The 22,081-nt window shown below is 38.9% G+C and overlaps 1 protein-coding gene across 4 annotated transcripts in view; it reads left to right on the top strand.

The window, feature by feature from the left end:
• The window catches only part of MIER1 (MIER1 transcriptional regulator), a 51,065-nt gene that overhangs the window by 4,135 nt on the left and 24,849 nt on the right, over positions 1-22,081 (top strand). For 3 of the 4 annotated variants that reach the window (XM_014072003.2, XM_087719500.1, XM_014072001.2), the window contains exons 2-4: positions 9,735-9,759; positions 17,801-17,946; positions 20,841-20,987. In XM_014072003.2, coding sequence (XP_013927478.2) covers positions 17,848-17,946; positions 20,841-20,987 — 246 coding nt within the window. In that variant the 5' untranslated portion in view covers positions 9,735-9,759; positions 17,801-17,847. The remainder of the gene's footprint in view (positions 1-9,734; positions 9,760-17,800; positions 17,947-20,840; positions 20,988-22,081) is intronic. The other variant, XM_087719501.1, reaches the window with a different exon arrangement.

Genomic DNA, 22,081 nt, shown 5'->3' with positions numbered 1-22,081 from the left:
GGAGGTGACATGAGGCTGGATCCAGGCGGTTGTTACCGCCTCTCTTCGGGAGGGGATCTTTCCCCCCGCTTTAAAGGCGGCGGTGGTGAGACCCCTCCTGAAGAAACCATCCTTGGATCCAGCTGTTTTAAATAACTATCGTCCATCCAGTCTCCAACCTCCCCTTTGTGGGGAAGGTTGTTGAGAAGGTGGTGGCCTTTCAGCTCCAGCGGTCCTTGGAGGAAGCCAGTTATCTCGATCCGTTCCAGTCTGGCTTCAGACCTGGCTGCAGCACAGAAACCGCTTTGGTCGCGTTGACCGATGATCTCTGGAGAGCCAGGGATGGAGGCCACGCCTCCATCCTGGTACTCCTTGACCTCTCGGCGGCTTTCGATACCATCGACCATGGTATCCTTCTGCGACGACTGCGGGAGGTGGGGGTGGGAGGTGCTGTTTTACAGTGGTTCTCCTCTTACCTCTCGGACAGGTCACAGTCGGTGTTAGTTGGGGAGCAGAGATCGACCCCTGGGCCCCTAACGTGTGGGGTGCCCCAGGGTTCGGTCCTGTCCCCCCCCTTCTTTTCAACATCTACATGAAACCGCTGGGTGAGATCCTTCGATGGCACGGGATAAAGTACCATCAATATGCGGACGATACTCAGTTGCATCTGTCCGCCCCGTGCCAACTCAACGAAGCGATGGATGTGATGAGCCAGGGGCTGGATGCTGTTAAAGACTGGATGGGGGTCAACAAGCTTGTGCTCAATCCAGAAAAGACCGAGTGGCTGTTGTGCTTCCCTCCCATGAATTGGCCAAGTACTCCATCTCTCAGGCTGGGGGGTCAAATTATACGCCCCTCAGACAAGGTTCGCAACTTGGGAGTCCTCCTGGACCCACAGCTGACCTTCGAACATCATTTGTCAGCTGTGACCAGGGGGGCATTTGCCCAGGTTCGCCTGGTACACCAGTTGCGTCCCTACCTGAACCGGGAGGCCCTCACAACAGTCACTTGTGACCTCTAGGCTGGAATATTGCAATGTGCTCTACATGGGGCTGCCCTTGAAGAGCATTCGGCGACTCCAGCTAGTCCAGAATGCTGCCGCGCGAGCGATTGTGGGTGCACCTCGGTTCACCCACGTAACACCTATCCTCCGCGAGCTGCACTGGCTACCTGTTGATCTCCGGGTGCGCTTCAAGGTGCTACTTATCACCTATAAAGCCCTTCATGGTAGTGGGCCTGGGTACTTGAGAGACCGCCTACTGCCAATTACCTCCACTAGACCGATTCGATCGCATCGATTAGGCCTCCTCCGAATCCCATCTTCTAGCCAGTGCAAACTGGCAACTACTCGGAGGAGAGCCTTCTCGGTGGCTGCTCCGTCCCTTTGGAACGAACTCCCCGTGGAGATTCGGACCCTCACCACCCTCCAGTCCCGCGCCGCTTTAAAGATCTGGCTGTCCCGGCTGGCCTGGGGTTAAGATTGTAGCCCCACTCGAATTGTGTGATTGTTGTGTTTTCTTTTTAACATGCTGTATTGTCTATTGTTTGTCTTCTCCCCCTCCCTCTTTTGAATTGTGAGCCGCCCTGAGTCCCCCCAGGGAAAAGGGTGGCATACAAATAAAGGCAAAACAAAACAAAACAAACAAACAAATTTCTAAAAGCTAGTAAAAGTTTTTACATTTTGTTTTAAGTTTAGATTAACTGCAGAGTTTTGATATGCATTCCTTATATGGTTGAATCAATAGTATGTGGGAAATTAAAGCTGTAGAAAAAATATGGTGATTGACAACTGCTTAAATGGAAAGTTCCTCTTAGAAGTAAGAGTGCACAGAATTCTCTTTAGCAAAATTAATTGAGATAGATGGGATGAGCTTACTAGAATTTCAGCAATTAGTTATTTTCAATTTAGAATCAATATATAAATTAAAATGCTCAACAACATTGAGACAAATTGATAAGGAAGTGGATTTCTGACCCTATAACAAGGAAGCTTACTTAGGTTGTTTATATGTCTTTATCAGTTGGGGAACTAATTCTGACTCTACTTTTATCTGCTTATCATTATGTCAATGGTTATCATTGGTTCAAAACTATGGCGGCCTTTGACTTATGACCATAATGGTTCTTGAAATTACAACTATTGTACCACCCTAGGGTCACATGATTATAATTTGGGTGCTTGGCAACTGGCTCACATTTATAATGGTTGTAGCATCTTGCAGTCAAAGTCACATTCCGATCCGGCTTCCAACCAGCAAAGTCAATGGAGGAAGCTGGATTCATTTAACAAATGCTGTTATTCATTTAACAACCACAGTAAAAATGGTAGTACACTCCAATTCAGTCACCTGATTATTCACTTAGTGACCACATCACTTAATGACCAAAATTGCCATCTATTTGTGATCATAAGTTGAGGATTACTTGTTGCAATAAAAATATCAATATTTACCATGCAATTAAGCTATACAATACCAACTTTGAAAGAGGTATTTAATTTAAATAACAACATAGCATCACAGAGTTAAAAGCAGGGGCATACAAATAGCGAAGGCAAGGCTTTTTCTCAGTTAAAAATTAATAGTTTAATTCTACAGAGCTCAGAAATACAGGATACTCCAGATTCTTCTTTGCTCCATACCTTCAATCTTTCAAAGAAATAAGTCTGGTCTCTCAGTGCTCCACCAAGAGAAGAATGGCATGTGAGGGTAGAGCTGCTTCTACTTCATCATTCTCCACTGTTGTTCCCAAGTAAGCTGTTGCCTCAACAACAGTAGTGGGGCCATTACCGACAGTCACCTTCTAGTTGTTTGCCAGGATTGGGATGCTTTGTAATGACTAAGAGAGTAAGAGGAGATCTTTGTGAGGCTTAAGCATGTTGTGACAGCAGCAGAGAAGATGAAGCAGCTCATGATGCCTCTCTTCTCTTTCTCAGAACCAATCTCAATTGGAGAGAGGCAACAACTTAACTTTCAAATTTCACAGCTCTTTGTGAGAGTTTTGCTTTGAGGCCCAGAGAGCTCTACATACACTACATGTTCTGACAACGTAGATTATTTATTTGTTGAAAGCAGAATGAGAAGGGAGCCAATTTTTTTTCCCTTTGGTAGTAAATTTTGTAATTATGCTACAGAATCTGGTTTCCAGTTATGATAATAAATTACCCATATTTATTTATTGCATTCATCCTTCCACAGTTCAGATAGCCTCTTGGCATTAACATTAATATGGAAATAAATGATACTTTACATTTCCTGGTCTCACATAGTTTAGAACTTTGTAGATCAACACGAGTACAAAAGTCTCCCTGCTGTCTTTTACACTAGTTCCATTTCCTGATATATAGTTTGTTATATAAATCCGGTTTGCCTAGGATGGTAAAGTTAAAGAGATCTTGAAAATCACCTGGCCCAGCTCACTGTTCATTTTACTATTTTTTTTTTAGTGAAATGATGCTGTTTTAGCATGCTTGACAGAAGGCTGCCTAGCTTCTCCTTCAATACCTCCAAAACAGAAGAAATATATAACTACTTGAGGCAATCTGTTTGATTGCCAAACAGCCCTCAAATTTTGGAATATTTCCTCATTCTATTTATACATTTATAAGTTATTTCAGTCAAAGTGACTCTAAATGATGCTAAAGCAATTTCTAATGCATTGGCAATAAAATACAACAATAATAAAAGAAAAGCAATATCTTATTGTGTTTTAAAATTATAACACAGCATTCCTACACTAGGTACTCTATAATAATCAGAAAGGAAAGGTACTCCAGAAAAGCCAAGTTTTATGATCTTTTGGAGCATCATGACAGTGGGAGCTACTCTTGCCTGGGGTCACTCTCTCAGCTCAACCCACTTCATAGGGGGATTGTTGTGGAGAAAATAGACCTTTATATACACCTATATTGATTATATAAAATAAAGGTAGAATATGCATCTGGTAGTAAATAAGTGAATACCAATGTCTTTTGAAAAGCTTTTTCTGTTATAAGCAAAGCAGTAGAAATTCCTAATTATAGTGCATGAACTTTGTAGTTTGAATAATTATAGGTGAGGATCAACTTTTTACCTAGATTTTTCCATCCAGTTGATGCTATTTATCCTTGGGCAGTGGTCTGGTAATTAAAGTGTCTGGCTGGGGATGAACTTCATCCCCAGAAAAGAAATGGACTATCAATATAATAATCCTAAAGGTATGCCATTAAATCATTGGAGATCTATGTAGTAACTTCCTTTCATGACTTACTGTGAACTCAATATTCTTTTTGAATCAATTCAAATAATAGTCTGATTTTCAGTGTTATATCATTATTTTTAAAATGTAATCACCAGAAGCTATATCCAATACTTTTTGTTGTGTTTATTGGATATATATTTGAGAGACAGTAGGAAATCATGGCATTTCAAAAACTTATGCTTGCTTTTGTATATTAGGCCTCTAAAATCCACAGTTGTTTTATTCTGGATAATAGGAACAGTATAATATTTACTTTGAATAGTTTATTGATAGTTGTACAAGTGCTGTTCTTTTTATTTGAAATTTCCAGGGCTTCTGACTTTGTGGCACACTGGAGTTATGGAACTGACAACTGGACCATACTCAGCTATTTCTTACTCTGTTGTGATAAAAGAGACTTGGGACTCTGTCCATCAGCATATAATACTGAACAGGATGAGACAAAACTTGCTGTTAGAATAGAAGCTGTCAAAAGAAAGATCAAGTTTGAAAATAGGCAGAATAGGCCAAGGGTGCAGAAAAAAAAATCCAAGAAAATTTTACCGCTATTCCCCTCTGGAGTGCCATGTAATGTGAGCTTTTCTTTAAAAAAAAACAAAAAAACTTTGAACTCCATTCTTCCTCTCTGCCAGTCACATGACTTAAAAGTGGAGCTATTATTAGAGGGTTGGAATGAATTCTGAATGCTATGCTCTGCATCCCTAGCTTTTAAAAATATGTTTTTGGTAAATTTGTATCCAACTCTCATTGTCTCTCATACCATAATCAGAACTGATTCTTATCTGATCTGAATGTGATCTGGAACTTTTGGGACATGAGCGAGATGAAATGGAAAATATCTATTTATGCAATAGTGGCAAATATCTAGGTAGTTTTAGAAATACTTCGTATATTTCACAAGTTCTTCTATTTTGCTTGATTTTTTTTCCCTTCATTAAGAACCAAGTATTTTATTGTTTGAATAAAAACTAAACTTGGGAGTAAAAAATTGAGTAAAAACTAAGCCTCTAAAGGATATGATTCCTAATTTTGCAAAACTATTGAGAACATGCTTATCATTTGTTATGAAATTTTGTGCTTCTTGAAAGGTAAAGGAGATGGAAACATATATTTTGAAGTGATTGACTGACTGTTGAAGCAGCTCTCTATTATTGTACATGGCAGCTTCAGTGGATAGAACATCAACATTTATGTGTAGTTGATGAGCAGTGTCTAAGTACTGATATTAAGATAATATCTTAATGTCTTTAGTATAACTTCCTAGGCACTTTAGTCTTTGAGGAAGATCCTACTGCCAATAACAAAACATTTAAATTCTGTTTTGATATTACATATACCATATAATGTTGTAAATTACTATAGCTACTGTTGCTGAATGCCAGATCCATCTGTAATAATACTAGCTTTATTCATAAGTTGATGAACCAATAGTTTTCCTGTGCACTGCTTGGAGAGTCCAAGCAATGGATTAAATTAGTCTAGTTGCCCTAGGACTGAGGAATCTTTTTCCTTGGCCACGCCTCCTGGTGCTTGTTAATGCCAGTTTTTTTTCCCTCAGTCTGGCCGATTAGGGACTAATTTAGTGAGCTCCAGCTTCTAATTTAAACCAAGCTTGGACTCTCCTATAGTTTTCTTCTTAGTCTTCCTTTTCCTTGCCATTTGAATTTATTTCTCAGTTTTTTCTTTTTGTTTTCCTTTTGAAGCCTTTTTTTCCTACGCACTGCTTGGAGTGTCCAAGCACAGGTTAACATCAGCTTGCTGCCCAAGGACTGAGTTTAATATTTTTGTAGCTCCACCTCCTGCTCTCCTGAGAGGCTCAGTTTCAAAAAAACTCAGTCGCCCTAAAGGACGCATTTTGGGGAGATCCAGCCCTTGTGCAGCAAGCTGGTTCTCCTAGTCAGTGTAGTGTAGCTCCTAGAATTTTATTTTTACTGTGGTTAGTTAGTTTAGATCTTCTGTTTTCCCCTTTAATTTCTCCTCCGTTCTAATTCGGCTTTTCGTTCACTTTAAAAGCTGTTCGGCGCGAGGCAGGCTTCCTGGAGTGAGGCTGCCTTTCTCTATTGTAAAGGCGGTTGCCGTGGGGAGGCTCGTTAGCTGCTGCTAATGAGCCCAGGTGACGGATAGAGAGGTAGGGTCCCCAGCGCGGAGCATTAGGCTCTCCAGCTTCCCCTGGTGTCGCTCCAGGTGCGCGTGCATGTTGCGGCTGCCATTTTGAATCCAATTTGGCGTGCTTTTTCTCTGAGGCGCTGACCATTACCGCGCTGCCTGTCCTCACTCGCAGATCGCCGCGGAGAGCACTTAATGCAAGGGCCTAGTTTTTGTCAGGCAGGCTCTCCTCTCAGGAGCCCTAGTTGTCCAAATCCATGCAGGTTGTAGTGGCACGTGCAATCTCTCAGGGTATTTCGGATGGGATCCAGCAGTTGGCCACTAAATTACCCTTTGCCACTGCAATTGCCTCCCCTGCTCCCAGGGACCCTGGCAGTGCCAACAAGCCTTGTGCCACCCGCTCTCAGGAGCCCCCGGTTAGGGAGGCTTCCCCGGCCCCTACTGGAATCAGTTAGGTATCCGATGGGGAGAAGGTGGAGCAAGACGCTCCGGACCTCTCAGAAGATGAGAATTCCACCCCCGAGGCGGGTCTTTTCAACCCCTCCATGTTTAGGGCTATCCTAACCAAGGCTAGGGTGGCGGCACCCCAAATGGGTCTGCTGGCCCCAGCTGAGAAGGCGTCTTCGGCTCAGGGTACCAAGGACACCTTTGGGCCCCAGGACCCAGGTGCGGGACTTTTCAAGGAGGCTTCCCCTCCTCTGGATCTGGTCCCAGCTCCTCAGCTGTTTTTAGACATCATTCAGCATCAGTGGGCCCAGCCGGGCACCATGGCCAATCCTAGTGGTACGGACAAGAAGCTCTATTCTATGGAGGCCCCTCTGGAGGAGTTGCTTAAGCTTCTCCAGGTAGATGACCCCATTGTCTCCCTCACGTCTAATTCTGCCCTTTCGGCTGATTTACTGGAGGGCTTAAAAGCGAAGACAAGAGCGCAGAGTCGGTCTCCCATAAGACCCACCAGGCCACCGCATGGGCCATGAAGGCTTCGGCGTCCTCATATTTTGGTAGAGTGGCTCTGTTCTGGTTACATAAGTTGTTGGCCGGCCTCCCTGCGGGCGATACCAGAGCTAGGCAGGATGTTAATAAAATCATAGCGTCCGTAGAATATTCTGCCGACGCCTCTCTTGCCGCCACCAGGTTCTCTTCTAGAGCACTGGCCTCCAACGTAACTTCACGCCGTCTGCTATGGCTTCGCCACTGGCAGGTGGACGTGAAAGCCAAGTGGAAACTAGCTTCCGCTCCGTTTAAGGGAGGAAAATTGTTTGGAGAGGCCTTGGACCCCTTTCTAACGGAGTCTAAGGACAAGCGCAAGGTTCTGCCCCCTGTCACCAAGAAGCCAGACCGCAAGAGGCAGCCCTTTCGCCGCAATTCCTTTCAAAGCCCTGAGCCTTCCACCTCCTTGGAGGGGGGGGGGAAACAATTGGTCCTACCCTCAGTCCCAGGACCGCTCCCAGGATAAATCCTTTTTCAGAGATAGGAACAGACAGCAGGGCTTCCGCAAACCATTCCGCGGGGGGGGTATTCCAACCGTCCCTTCTGGAAGTCGAAGTGACCGTCAGCGGGATCCTCCCATTGGCGGCCATCTCCATCTTTACGCCATCCAGTGGGAGGAGACCACGACGGACACCTGGATTCTGAACACGGTCCATCACGGCTTGACCCTGGAATTCCTTTCCTTCCCTCCAAGGATCTTTGTCCACATATAAGAAATAAAGGAAATGGAAGGGGGGGGGGGGCAGAAAAAACTTTATTTGGCAGTCTCCAATTAAGGAATATTCTTGTACCTATGTTCTAGTCACCATACAATCCAATCTTTCATAGACCTATGATAACAGCTTTTCTGGAGGGCCTCTGAAGTCTAATTTTTTGCACATTAAGTGGCATTAGCATCAAGTGTATCTTTGTGTCATTTTATTGCTATATTATACTGATATACTGTATTTGTTACAATTTTATTTCTGGGTTTTATTATATGTTTATAGTTAATAGTTTGTACACTGGGAATCACTTAAATTATATGGTTTAAAATACAGTAAATAAATATCATTGATAATTATCAGAAAACAAATTTAAATCATCCATGGATATGTCATATATTCTAAATTAAACCATAGGAAATTGCCAGGCTGAGCCTAAAGGAGGAGTCAAATGTGTCATCAGGCTGTCCCTTCATACCCATAAGAGTCCAGCCCACTTTGAATTCCATTTACTGTTATTTACCGCCAATTTGCTTCGACTGTTATTAATTTAAATTCTTGTAGAGAGCTTAAGCTTTCAATACACCTTTATTTTGAACTGCCTGGACCCCTGATTTCCCATGCCTGGTGTAATTCAGAAACTTTGAAATATTATATTCATGTATCCTATCTATCTATCTGTCTACCTATTTATCTATTGTGTGTGTATATGTGTCTGTATATGTGTCTGTACATATGTGTATGTCTATACACACATATACATAAATATATATACACAGATACATTGTTTTTTCTTAATTTTTTTTCATAAATTCTTTATTTGTATTGATAGGCGAATTTTTATGTTTGTGACAGATATAGGATTGTTAGATTTTTCATCATGAAAGATGAATAAGGTAAAATATATCTTCACGAGCAATACCAAAATAAAATATGGCAGACCAGACATAAACACCATATTAAATACCATGAACATGCTAACTGGTAATGTTTCAGATAGACAAGATTGAGTTACCAATGAGTACTCGAGTATTAGAAATCTGAAATATCTATTAATTTTCTTAACAGTTGTGTGTTTGACTATTTAGGCTAATACTATTTTAAGAGCTTTGCTGTTAGGTTCCCTGTAAGATTTTTTTCTCTTTAATTATATATAGTTCTTGACTTATGACCATAATGAAGCCTGCCCATTAAATTATAAGTTGTGAAACTTGTAAAGCAGGTCATCACATGCCCAACCCAAATTTGTTACCTTTTCCAGTAGTTATTAAGTGAATCACCATGGTCATTAAGTGAGTTTTTGGTCATTAAATAAATGTATTATTCACTATGAGGCATTTTGTCAAAACCAAAAGTAACACCAGTTTTCAGCAAAACTATGATAAATTGCGAGCACACAATGGCTGTAAATGTGAGTCAGTTACTGGGTGCCCAGAATGCAGCCATTTGACCATGGTGGTGGGGGACTTGGCCAATGGCATTTTGTAACTGGGTAATAAGTATCTGGGGGGGGGAGGTCATAAAACAAGAACTACCTGTATTTTACCTATGGATAAAAATGATGATTGCAAATATTTCCATGATGAATTTATTTTTCTTTATGTAACAATTCAAACAGACATTTTCTAGACAAGTATATGCTTGATTTAAATACAAAGTTTTAACATTGTAATTGGTGTTATTACTAATCATATTTTCTTTTTCTCTTTTGGACAGCCATCAGTTGAATCAGCAAGCCCAGGTAATGTTTTATTTTAATATTTACTAAACTGGAGAAGATATAAGTTCTTTATTCAAGTTCATTTTGTTTGTATATATTATAGAATGCACAATTGTTGCTGTAATTAAATACATTGAACTTTATTTAAAGGTCTGTGTTCCATGCTAAAAGGCAGTTTGATCTCAAGGGACCACTTCTAATGATCATTACATGCTCAGCAAATATTAGAGATGTACAAAGCTTTTGAATGAAATGCTTCACAATTGTGCTTCTCCTCAACAAAGCAACTAGCTGTGCATGCAGATAGCTAGGAACAGCTTCGGAATCAGCTATACTACACTTGTAGAAGATTGTTGCTTTAATTATTTTAGGAGACATGTTTCATTTGAATGTTTTGCATAGCCGTAACAAATATGCCTATGTGAGGTTGCTCTTATATATTTCTAAAAATTTACCTTTGAACTATCACTAGAATTTGGAAAATATGATGCATATGACTATGGCATTATCTAACAAATTTCAGATTAATGCAAGAAAGCAACTTTTTAAAAATGAAGCTTTATTATGCCCATAACTAAGGTGAAGTGCCAACATGAATAATGTTATCCACTTGAAATAGAATTGTATTGCAGGTTTATTTATTCTTCTTAGGTAATACACACATTTTTGTAGAAGATTAACCCTTTCAAGACATGCTTAATTAGCAAAAGAGATCTCACTTGTATTTTGATTAAGTTATTTTATTGGGGGATTAACTTAATTGATACTAAAAGCAAAGTCATTAACTTGAAATGATTTTAAGTCCTATAAAGAATGATTTTAAGTCACCTGAATTGTTTAGTAAAACGGGTGATAGGAATGGATGGGGTAACATACTTCAAACATGTAAAAAGAAGTGACATAGGCACCCAAATTACATTCTTCATTATTCCCAGGTTCAGGACAAAAATAATGGATTCAGACTAAAGTAAGGCCAATTCTGATTCACTATTAGAAAAATTCTAATTATCCAAAGTATGTTGGGATTACCTGGTTGTGTTTAAAAAAGATTTAACAATCATGACTGGGCCACTATAATCTGACATTTGGTACAGAACCTGAATGTTCCTTTCAACTCATATTCAATGCTGCTTATATTTCTTCTACATAATCTGAGAAATCTTGAAATAAGACTGTACTTATAGTCATTACATATGACGTTAATTTTATAAATTATGATATGGAATATGAGATTAATATTCCCTATCATAATGGCCCAACGTTCAAAACGGCCCAATGCGCAAAGTGGAAGTCAGAAAATGGGTCATTTCCGGGGGGCGGGGAAGGCTGTTTTCATCCTCTTCAGGCTTCTAGAAAGCCTCTGGAGCCTGGGGAGGGCAAAAAACTGACATACCAGGCCCACCAGAAGTTGAAAAATGGGCTGTTTCCAGCCTCCGGAGGGCATCTGGGGGGCAGGCGAGGCCGTTTTCACCCTCCCCAGGCTCCTTGAAAGCCATGTGTGCATGCACGGGGCAGCGGGGGATGTCACATGCATGCACAGGCGGCATGGTGTGGGGGGCATTAAGTTATGGGGGTGGGCATGTGGGCGTACGGCTTTTAGCACCTGATGCGAAAAAGTTTCGCCATCACTGGCCTATAGTGATTGAACACCTACAATTTCTGAAGGCAAACCGTTCCACTGAATAATTGTTCTCACTGTCAGGAAATTTTTAAGATAAGATTAGAATGTAAACGTAAAATTATAATTTTAAGGTAAGATTAGAATGTGTGAAATCCTGTTGGTTATCTAATGTATTGATGGAGATATAAGAAATGCTTGTGATAATAGAGGTATTTTGGCTGCAGCAGTAAATGTTTAGTGCTTCTTGTATGTGGATGCCATGTTTTTGGCTGAGAATAGGAATGACTTTCAATGAGTATTAAATAGACTGTTTAATGCAGATTTGAAAATGGTATGAGACCAAAATAATGGTATCTAAGAAGAAAATTGGTGTGCATGCTTGAAAATTATAAATAAATGACAAAAATTAGAGCAAATACAATTTGTGAACTATTTAGAACTCTTTGTAATCCTGCAGTACCTTGAGAAGCACAGTGTGCTCACAGCATCATTTAAATTCTGTTAATATATTCTGGTTAAAGAAACAAAGCATAAAACAGTACATTGTGTCATGTCTTTATCAAACACATTGAGTCAATAATCACTACCTATTTTAAAAAACAAACTATGTGACTCCCTGGATCTGTGACCATACACTGTTAAGTTTAACCTTAGGATAATCAGATGTCAGAAGTTTCAAGTTTTGAAAAGTCAATTTTGTGTGAGTTTGAGGGGAACTTTCATGTTAAAAAAGCACATTAGTTACCACCGCTGGAGTTCACTTACCGTGTAGCAGATCTGCAGAAACAAATCACACCTTGATCAAAAAAGCTCTCTGTGGCCTCAAGAAAGAGTTAATGCCAAAAAGCAAGGAGGGATGACTACTGGAACAATGTTCTGTGGATAGCTATAACAAAAAAAGAACTGAATAATTTCTCTATTAGTGGGAAAAGAAACGTTTCATTTCAACAGAAAAACTGAATCATGATTTTGAAACATTGCACATACTTCGGAGTTGGTTTGCAGTCTCACAACTCATACAGTTGCAATTACTGAAAGAACAATGGATTCTGGGTTCTACTAGAAAATTCTACTGCAGATTGTCAGGATATCCATCTGTGAACAGAAGCTTAAACAAATATGGGTCATACAGCACAACAATAACCCTAAACACACAAGTACTACAGCAGAATGGCTGAAGCAGAAGAAATTTTGCAATTTGGAATTGCGAAGTCAAAACTGATCTTAACTCAATTGAAATGTTGCAGCATGACATGAAATGAGCAGTTCATGTAAGACAACCCAAATCACTGTTACAGCAAGAATGATCTATAATAATGTAAGCTGATAAAACAGGAATAATCAACATGTGCAGGAAATGTTTAGTTGATGTCATTGCTAACTAGGTACTACTAGCTATTACATTTAAAGGCCAAAAAAAATTATACATTTCTACCCAAAGTTACTAAATGTTAAAATTCACATACTTTTTCTAAGAAAGGCTATGAAGACTGGTGTACTGTATTCAGCAAAAATATGACACAATACTTTATTTTGGGGCATTGTTCTATCAAAATCACTTTATTATTAGGACTTAGATGAAGTTTTGTTCACAATTTAAGTCACAGAACCACAGGATTACAAATACTTTTAGAGGACTCACAATATTTTTCTCACTATTGTAGTTGAATTTATATAAATAGAATGCTTACTTACAATGGGAAAATAGGTAGAGATGTTAGTATGTGCAAATACTGATTAAAACATAAAGTGTAGTATGCTGTTTGTTGAGAGGAATGAGTGTTGAAAGAAGAAACAACCGCTTGTCTATAAGAACATATTTTTGCCCACTTTGACAATATGGAAATTAAAACTGGGGAAAACCTAAAAGCAAGTTAGTACAGTAAGAATCGTTATTTAAACATTATGCAAAGTAAACAAGAAGGGATGGAGTCAGGAATGAAATGATGTGGAGATGATGATCAGTAGAACAGTAATATTTTTAGCTGGTTTAATCATATGTACAGAGTGAATTCAGAGTGAAGTATGTTCTACTTAGCCAATTCTTTAAGACCACACTTGGAATGTTGCATTCAGTTTTAGTCAACTACAATATAAAAAAGATGTTGAGACTCTGGGAAGAATGCAGAGAAGAACAACAAAGATTATTAGGGGTCTGGAGGCTAAAACATATAAAGAATGGTTGCAGGATTTGGTTATGTCTTGTCTAATGAAAAGAAGGACTACGGGTGACATGATAGTGTTCCAATATTTGAGGGACTGCTACAAAGAAGAGAGTGTCAGACTATTTTCCAAAGCACCAGAAGGCAGGACAAGAAGCTGTGGATGGAAACTAATGAAGGACAGAATCAATTGAGAACTAAGGAGAAATTTCTTGACAGTGAGAATAATTAACCAGTGGAACAACTTGCCTTCAGAAGTTGTGGGTACTCCATCTCTGGAGGTTTTAAAGAAGAGATTGGGCCACCATTTATCCAGAATGGTATAGGGTCTCCTGTTTGTGCAAGGGTTTTGACTAAAAGACTTCCAAGGTACCTCCCAACTCTGTTAATTATATTACTCCATTGCAGGTTGGCTAATGTTTAAATGAAGGTTTTTTAAAATAATTATTTCCCACTTTAGTCCCAAAGGTGCTTTTTTCGCAAAAGGCAACTGGACTTTTGGGATTTTTTTGTTTCTTTTGTTTTCCAGTTCCTGAAGAACTGAAGAAGCTTCTTGGATGAAATCTGACTCTGATGCCATTTTGTAGTTACTGGGAGAAATGAGTCGGGTTGTTAATCATTCACCCAAGCAGTCAAAGATATTCTTTCTCCAATAAACAAGCTGGCCATATTTTTTTTTGGGGGGGGGGTGTTTGGAGAGTTGGATAAATGTTTTAGACCAGTGTTTTTCAACCACTGTGCCGCGGCACACTAGTGTGCCGTGACATAGTGTAAGGTGTGCCGTGGGAAAAACACCCGCCGGGTGTTTTTGCCTCGGGACATCTCTGTATCCCGAAAGTTGCTTTCGGGACACAGGGATGCCTCTATTAAGTCCCTGCGGCCCCGCGTTTACTTTAAAAACGCGGGGACCGCCGGGAGGTAGCGCACGCAGGGACGTCACTGACGTCCCATGCGTGCGCTCATAGCGGTGGGTCTGACTGGCTGGTCCCGAAAGCGCCTTCCTGTCTCCTCGCCCCGCTGGCTCTCTCCTCCACGCCGGCCAACTACCGTGTGGCTCGGGCGGGGCGTGCGGCGCGCCTGGGATGCCGCTCTGCCCCGCGAGCGCCTCTGGGGCTGGAGACCCGCCGCCCGCCTGCTCGTTCCCGCTGCCGCGCCGTACGTGAGCCTGCGCTGGGTCCGACCGGCCGCCCTCCTGGACAGCCGGGGCTGCGGGGGAGACATTTCGCGCGGCGCATTCCGTTCGGGGCCGGTGGCAGGTTTCAAGCGCCGCCTCGCCGCGAGCCTCGACAGAACAGGACGCCCCGAATTGGAGCAAAAGGGGCGGTGCGCGACCTGATGTCCCGCTTGACGGGCAGCGACCCTGGAGCCGCGTCAACTGAGGCAAACTGATGTGGGGACCGGGAGCCCACAGCCCGCCCGCCCTCCGCCGGGGCACAGGGGCCCTCTCGCTGGCTTCAAGCCGAAGATGCCCAGCCCGGCCGACGGCTCCAGGGAATAAATGAAGGACCACTACCAGGGCCAAATCTTTTTTTATTGATCCACTGTCAGGAAGAGGGATTATAATTTAAAACAGATGATTTCAGTGGCATCTTTTTTTATTAATTTAAATTTCTTTCCGTTCTTCATACCCATCTTCTTGTATCAAATAATAGCTGTGGATTCATTGGTATTAAGTGTATATGTTTGAAGCAGTGCAGGAAATCTTGAAAACTTATGAATTTCTCTCCCCTCTGTGGCATTAGGCCTTAGTATCTGATTTGCTATATAACACCTTGTGTTATATATAGTCAATATAGGCACAGAGTTAAAAAAATTTTAACATTTTTTAATGGTGGTGTGCCTCGTGATTTTTTTCATGAAAAAAGTGTGCCTTTGCACAAAAAAGGTTGAAAAACACTGTTTTAGACTAAAAGGGGGACTATTTAAAAAAAATAAGGCAATGGATACAAGAATCTCTTTGTAGCTAACTAAAATCATCACACTACATTGAATTAAATTAAAACTTTAAAAAATTAAAATAGAACTAGGGCTGAGGAGATAGTCAGCCAGGTACTTTCTCTCTCTCTCCCTCTATCTACCTACCTACTCCCTCTCTCTCTCCCTACCTACCTACTGTATTTCTCTCTCTCTCCCTCTATCTACCTACCTACCTACCTACTCTTTCTCTCCCTCCCTACCTACTGTACTTCTCTCTCCCTCTATCTATCTACCTACCTACCTGCTCTCTCTCCCTACCTACCTACTGTATTTCTCTCTCTCTCTCCCTCTACCTACCTACCTACTCTCTCTCTCCCTACCTACCTACTGTACTTCTCTCTCCCTCTATCTATCTATCTATCTATCTACCTACCTACCTACCTACCTACCTACCTACTCCCACTCTACCTACCTATCTACTGTATTTCTCTCTCTCTCCCTCTCTATCCCTCTATCTACCTACCTACTTTTTTTTTAATTTGCCTCTTCAAAACCGTGGTGTGTCTTATACTCCGGTGCATCTTATACTCCAAAAAATATGGTGCATTTAAAATGAGAGAAGAATGACAATTCATATAGTCTCTGAAGATTTACTTCATATGGTCAAAGGGACATATCTGGAAGCTATATTTTTCAAAATATGTCAAATTGTATCACATGATGTCTGTAGCAGCATATTTTTCCCTAATGGCAAATATGTGCATTAGGTAAAGAGGGCTAACGTTATTTGATACAGAAGTTCAGTTCAATGCTGAAGAAAGTGCAGACCATAATTTCTATTTGTAAGCATACATATGAGAACCACCAGCAGCTAGAAGATATTACCACATGGTTAGTTTCCAAATAATGAAGAACATTTATGTTTGCATAATGGAATGTTGCGTCCTTTTATATTGCAGGTCATTGTTTATCTTCACTTCAGGTTGAGGGGAGCTTTTCAAATAATTTCATATATATATATATATTGTATTTCATATATATATATATATATATATATATATATATATATATATGTTGTATTTGTGCTGATAAATAAATAAAGGGAGACTAGTATAGATCTATTTCAAGCTATTTAGCTCTCATCAGCTAGCCATACCCTTACTGGGAATCGAACCTGTGCTGTATTGCATCTTAGGCAGATGTGTTAACCACTAAGCCACAGAGCTCGACTTCTTATCAGCCAAGCCAGGGTGAAAGGTATCTATTTAGATTTACTAAAAATTATATATATAATTTTTAGTGGAATAGTGAAAATTGGAATTGTTCTTATGCTGCAAATAAATAAAGGACTTTTCAACTGCAGCTAGAACTTTGGCTAGTACAAAGCATAACTATATAAATATTATAAATAACCTTCCAAGATTATAAAGATTTGAAATCTGTTTGTGCAGAATGTATCATTATCCTCCCAATCTGGAAATTTGAATGTACATTGTTCTAAGAGAAAGAAACATTTTGTGAGCATAGGCACTAAAAAGCTTATAATTAGTTTTTTCTGTCCTATACATTATTTTGTCTGTCCTATATATTATTTTTCTATAGAAAATCCATAGGATTTACACCAGAATTTTGTATTCTGAGATTGCCCACCACAAAACTAAACTTGCAACATTTCGTCTGTGATATCCCCATGATATTTCCTTCATCTCATCCTTAGCCCAAGTGAGACATACTTACGTGATCTTTAGCTATGTTGTTCTGGCACTGTCCAGGAACAGCCTCATAATGTGCAAAATCCATTAGTTTCACAACCTGTTATCTTGAAGGGAGGTTAAATGCCTTGCAGTGAATCAACTTGCAGTGAATAGAAGCAATAAAGGCAGGATAGTGATTGACAAGGGAGAAAGCAAATGCTATGTCCAATTGTTCATATAGTTTTCTGCTAGATCAACGTGGAGTGCATAGCACTATAGTGGAGAAAAGTCTTGAGTAGAATTACTATGTGAATGAAGGCAAAGATATGTGTTCCAGGATAATGTTGCAGGATCCAATCTGAATGAGTCACTGGGACCAGAGGTTTGTCTTCCGAGCTTTCAGACTTCTGCTGGAACCCATCTTCAGGGAACTTTTTTCTACAATGAAGTTCCCTGAAGATGGGCTCCAGCACAAGTCCGAAAGCTCTGGTCCCAGTGACTGACCCAGATTAGATCCTGCAGAATTACTATCATTGTTCTATGATTTCTTCAAGTACTGTATTATCTTGCCTTAATTGTTAAACTATTCTTGATTTTTGCAGTCATGTAATAATACTATACTTACATCTATGAGATGATCAATTTTGTGGTTATTAATCAAATTCTAGGAGGGTCTGCAACATCAGATGACCATGAATTTGACCCAACAGCAGACATGCTGGTACATGATTTTGATGATGAACGAACGCTAGAAGAGGAAGAAATGATGGAAGGTGAAACAAACTTCAGTTCTGAAATAGAAGATCTTACAAGGGTAAATATTTTTTTTTAAACTGCAAATATTATACATATTCTCGTAAATGCCTGAAAGCACATAGACATTTTTCAAAATTTCTGTGACTTCAGAATTCTTACCCTATATTACATTTTTTGCACATTGCTCCACTTATGGTATAACCTGTTTATATTTAATAAGAGGTTGTATCATGACTGTGCTTGTGCATTAAGTTAATGTTTCTGAAATGAATATTATCCAAGTAAAAATTGAATTATGTAAGTATTATATATCTGAAATATCCGTGCAGTTATTTTGAATGGCACACTTAAAATGGTGCTTGAAAAATAATGGAAACAAAAATTTTATATCTCAGTAGGACATATAAAATATTATATAGCCATTGTAGCATGTTCTCCATACTCCTAGCTCTTACAGTTTTTCATAGATATTAAACATTATGGCAATAGCAATAGCAGTAGACTTATATACCGCTTCATAGGCCTTTCAGGCCTCTCTAAGCGGTTTACAGAGAGTCAGCATATTGCCCCCAACAATCTGGGTCCTCATTTTACCCACCTCGGAAGGATGGAAGGCTGAGTCAACCCTGAGCCGGTGAGATTTGAACCGCTGACCTGCTGATCTAGCAGTAGCCTGCAGTGCTGCATTTAACCACTGCGCCACCTTGGCTCTAAAGTTTAGTCATCTCTTTCGAATATGGCATAAAATTTGTATAGGCTTTATTTAGTATAAAGTATTTTAGACCAAAATGCAAAATCTTCAGGTTACTTCATGAAGTAAATCTGAAAGTAAAAAAAAAAAAAGAAATTGATAATCATAAAACATTAAACACTGGCATACTTGTGATTAAATTGTATCCTAAGCAGTTCCTGGGACTGTTAGGATGAAAAAGCGAGTAAACAAATATTTATCCATTGTGAATGATAAAAATCAAGCTGCATTTAAAAATTTCTCTGTTTAAGCAAGCAAAAATGTTATTTAGTAAGTGGAATATGTCAAAAAGAAATTGACAGTGCTTACATTAACTTTGAAGATACTATCTGCTGGTTAAGTTTTTTTAAAAGTCAACCTACATGGAAAAAAGTTCCCTCTGAAAACAGTTCAGAACAGTTTTAGACTTGTTCTTTATGTAAGGATGAAAGTAGTTTGGTTATTGACTAATTGTATCGTCAGATATGGGATTAGAATTATATTGATGGTTATAAATTCTTGGTATATGCACTTTTTGAAAAAATATACAATAGTTTAGTTATATTAGACTGAAGTGAAAAATATTTAGGTTGTTTTCAGGTCAATGATTTCTGAGATAATTACTTCTTCTTGAAATCAAAGAAATAGTGAAGTGAAAATGCCTGGGGAATAGGAGTGAATGTGAGATTATGAGAACATTGTAAATTCCATGTCTGTGTTCCTAATCATTTATCTAGCAAGTGTCACCATGAAAATGTGTGTCCCATCAAACTGGTGCAGCTTCTTAATGGAATAAAGAGTCTGCACTCCAGTAAGATGTTAGTTGCTTATAAAATAGACAGCAAAGGTCAGAAGTATTGACTTTCAGTGAAAGCCTAGTACAGATAAAGTGCTAGTACATATTAAAGATATTGCACATATTCAGTTCTATGGATAGTTTGATCAATATTGAAAATTGTATTGTTGCCAGTTACATCAATTTTTGTATGATTTGATTACATACGTTTAGCTTGCATATTGTTTTATTGAGTACATATAACAGATTATTAATTGGTAAAATCATAATGTAAAAGGTGTTTTTAAAAATCTTTGAGCCATATCTGTTAGAATTTCAGAGACTTGGAATTCACAAGACTTGGAAAATGCAGTTATGTTTTGAATTATCTTTATTTATTTCATTTATTCAATTTTTATTACTTTATAGCTAACCCAAGACTGTGAACATACATATTATCCATTCATCCTTCTGTTTTCTCCACAACAGCAGTCCTGTGAAGTAGGTTAGGTTGGGTTGAGAGACACAGTCACCCAGCCAGTTTTCATGCCTAAAGCGGGACTAGAACTCACAATCTCCTGATTTCTTGCCTGATGCCTTAATCATCAAACTGACTTTTCTTTTTGTTTTATTTGTTTGATTTATTCCAGTTGCTCTTTCTTTAATATTTTATTTTTTATCTCTATAGTCGTGTGTTCATATGTTGTGTATAATACCCATGCAGATATTTATCCATAATCTATATACATAGTATATTATGTACATGTGTGTTATGTGTACCATGTTAATAATTGCTGGCCTACATAAATATTTTTCAGGATGAAAAATTACCTATTAGAATGAATACGTTCTTATAGTATATTTCTGGCACTATAGGACAATTTTGGCACTAATTATATGGCACTAATCAGCCATGTAATTAATTTGTAGAGAGAAAAAAGATAAACTAGCTTTCTGAAAAACACTTATAACTGTAGATGTACATTTATATGTACACATTTGTTACTACATTGAAAAGACATTTTCATGTGTGATAATTTGACATCTGTTGTCTTGCCTAGCATTAACTTGTTCAAAGTCAATATAACACAAACCAATCGCTTGTAGCTTTTTCTTCCTTGTTGCTATTATCAAATTGAGTAGTGTATGTGTGTGTGCGCGCGTGTGCCTGTGAGTGTCTTACTATTTCCTGTTCGCACAGAGTAGAAATTGCTCTATCCTGCTTTTCCTATCCCTGATTGTTATGTGGCTATCCGATCAGACTGCATCGGTATCCCATCCTGCCTTCTGCTATTAACAAGCACATATATACTTGACCCCTGTCACTATAGACATATGAAGTTCAACATATGCTCACCAAGGAGCAATTGTTGCCACTGTTGATTAGTTATCCCATAATGGTTTTATAATTGGTTAAATTCTCATATCCTGTTTTAATTCTTTTTAGGAAGGTGATATGCCAATTCATGAGCTTCTTAGCCTTTATGGTTATGATGGTTCTGTACCACTACCAGAAGAGGAAGAAGAGGAGGAGGAGGAGGAGGGTGAGGGTGAAGATAATGATAACAACAGTGGGTGCAGTGGAGAAAATAAAGTGAGTTAGATTTATTAATTTAAAACTTGGTTTGTGTTTTATGTACATGTGCCTTTGGTAAGCAAGAATTTAATTATTTGAAATCTGCAATATATAGAGAAGCTCTTGTAGATAAAAGAATGTAAACCTAGTGTGTAGTTTTGATTTTCAGATTTAATCTTGTGTATATATGTGCAGGGTCTTAAAGATTGGAAGGCAAGCTGGGATTGACTGCTTCTTAGGGTTATTTTGAAGAAGCACAGTGTTACAATAGTTTTGTACATGTTAGTGTCTTCTCTGTTTTTTGTTTAAGCAATTCTTGAGTGTTGAGACAAGATGAATCTTGAAGGCTTTATGAGACTAAATCTAGGCTGTGAAGAAAGCTGGAGCTTGTTGTTCCATTCACTTAGTTAACTGTTGAATAGGAGAGAACTTATATTTGTTTAATCAAAGGGGACTGTTCACAGTTAAAATTATTAGTGACTTATTAGTGACTTTCCTACTTCAGCCTCTGCCATTATCATTACTTATGAATAAAATAAATGAGGAAGCATGCAAACTGCCCGCTTTAATTTCAAATACAGTCTGAGATCCAAGAAATAAGTAACTAACTTCATAGAAAATTGGAGTAGGGCAATTGAGATTGCTAATCATATTTTTAATTTTGGAGTAGAGGTATTGGGCTATCATATTAGAAAGGTTCATCTTTTCACCCTGTTATCTGGGAGTATTTATTGTTCACTTTTGATCTGCAAATAAATGGCATATTTTATAATTATTGTAGTATATTACAATAAAGAAAATGATAATTAATTTTAAGTAGTACCAGAAATGTTACCATGTTACATGATTAATCAAGAGAATAATATGGAACAGTGCAGAGCACAAAAGACAATGCAAAAAATCTAAGAGGCATCAATAAATAATAGAAATATCATATGAAGTACTACAGTATTTTTTCCTAAGAATTTTATTAATCTTTGGTCCATGCATTTAATCTACTAAAAATATTTCCTTGTTTACATTGCTCCATTTCCCGTAATAAAAATGCTATTTTGCTGTATGTTGTTAGAATAAAAATTGGATAAAAATCCTATTTTGTTCTGAAAGTGCTA

Source organism: Thamnophis sirtalis, unplaced genomic scaffold (genome assembly GCF_051295495.1).
Source record: "Thamnophis sirtalis isolate CommonGarterSnake01/CBP01778 unplaced genomic scaffold, rThaSir2_p1.2 scaffold_7, whole genome shotgun sequence".
Lineage (NCBI taxonomy): Eukaryota > Metazoa > Chordata > Lepidosauria > Squamata > Natricidae > Thamnophis > Thamnophis sirtalis.
This window is presented reverse-complemented; position numbering and strand designations above follow the sequence as displayed.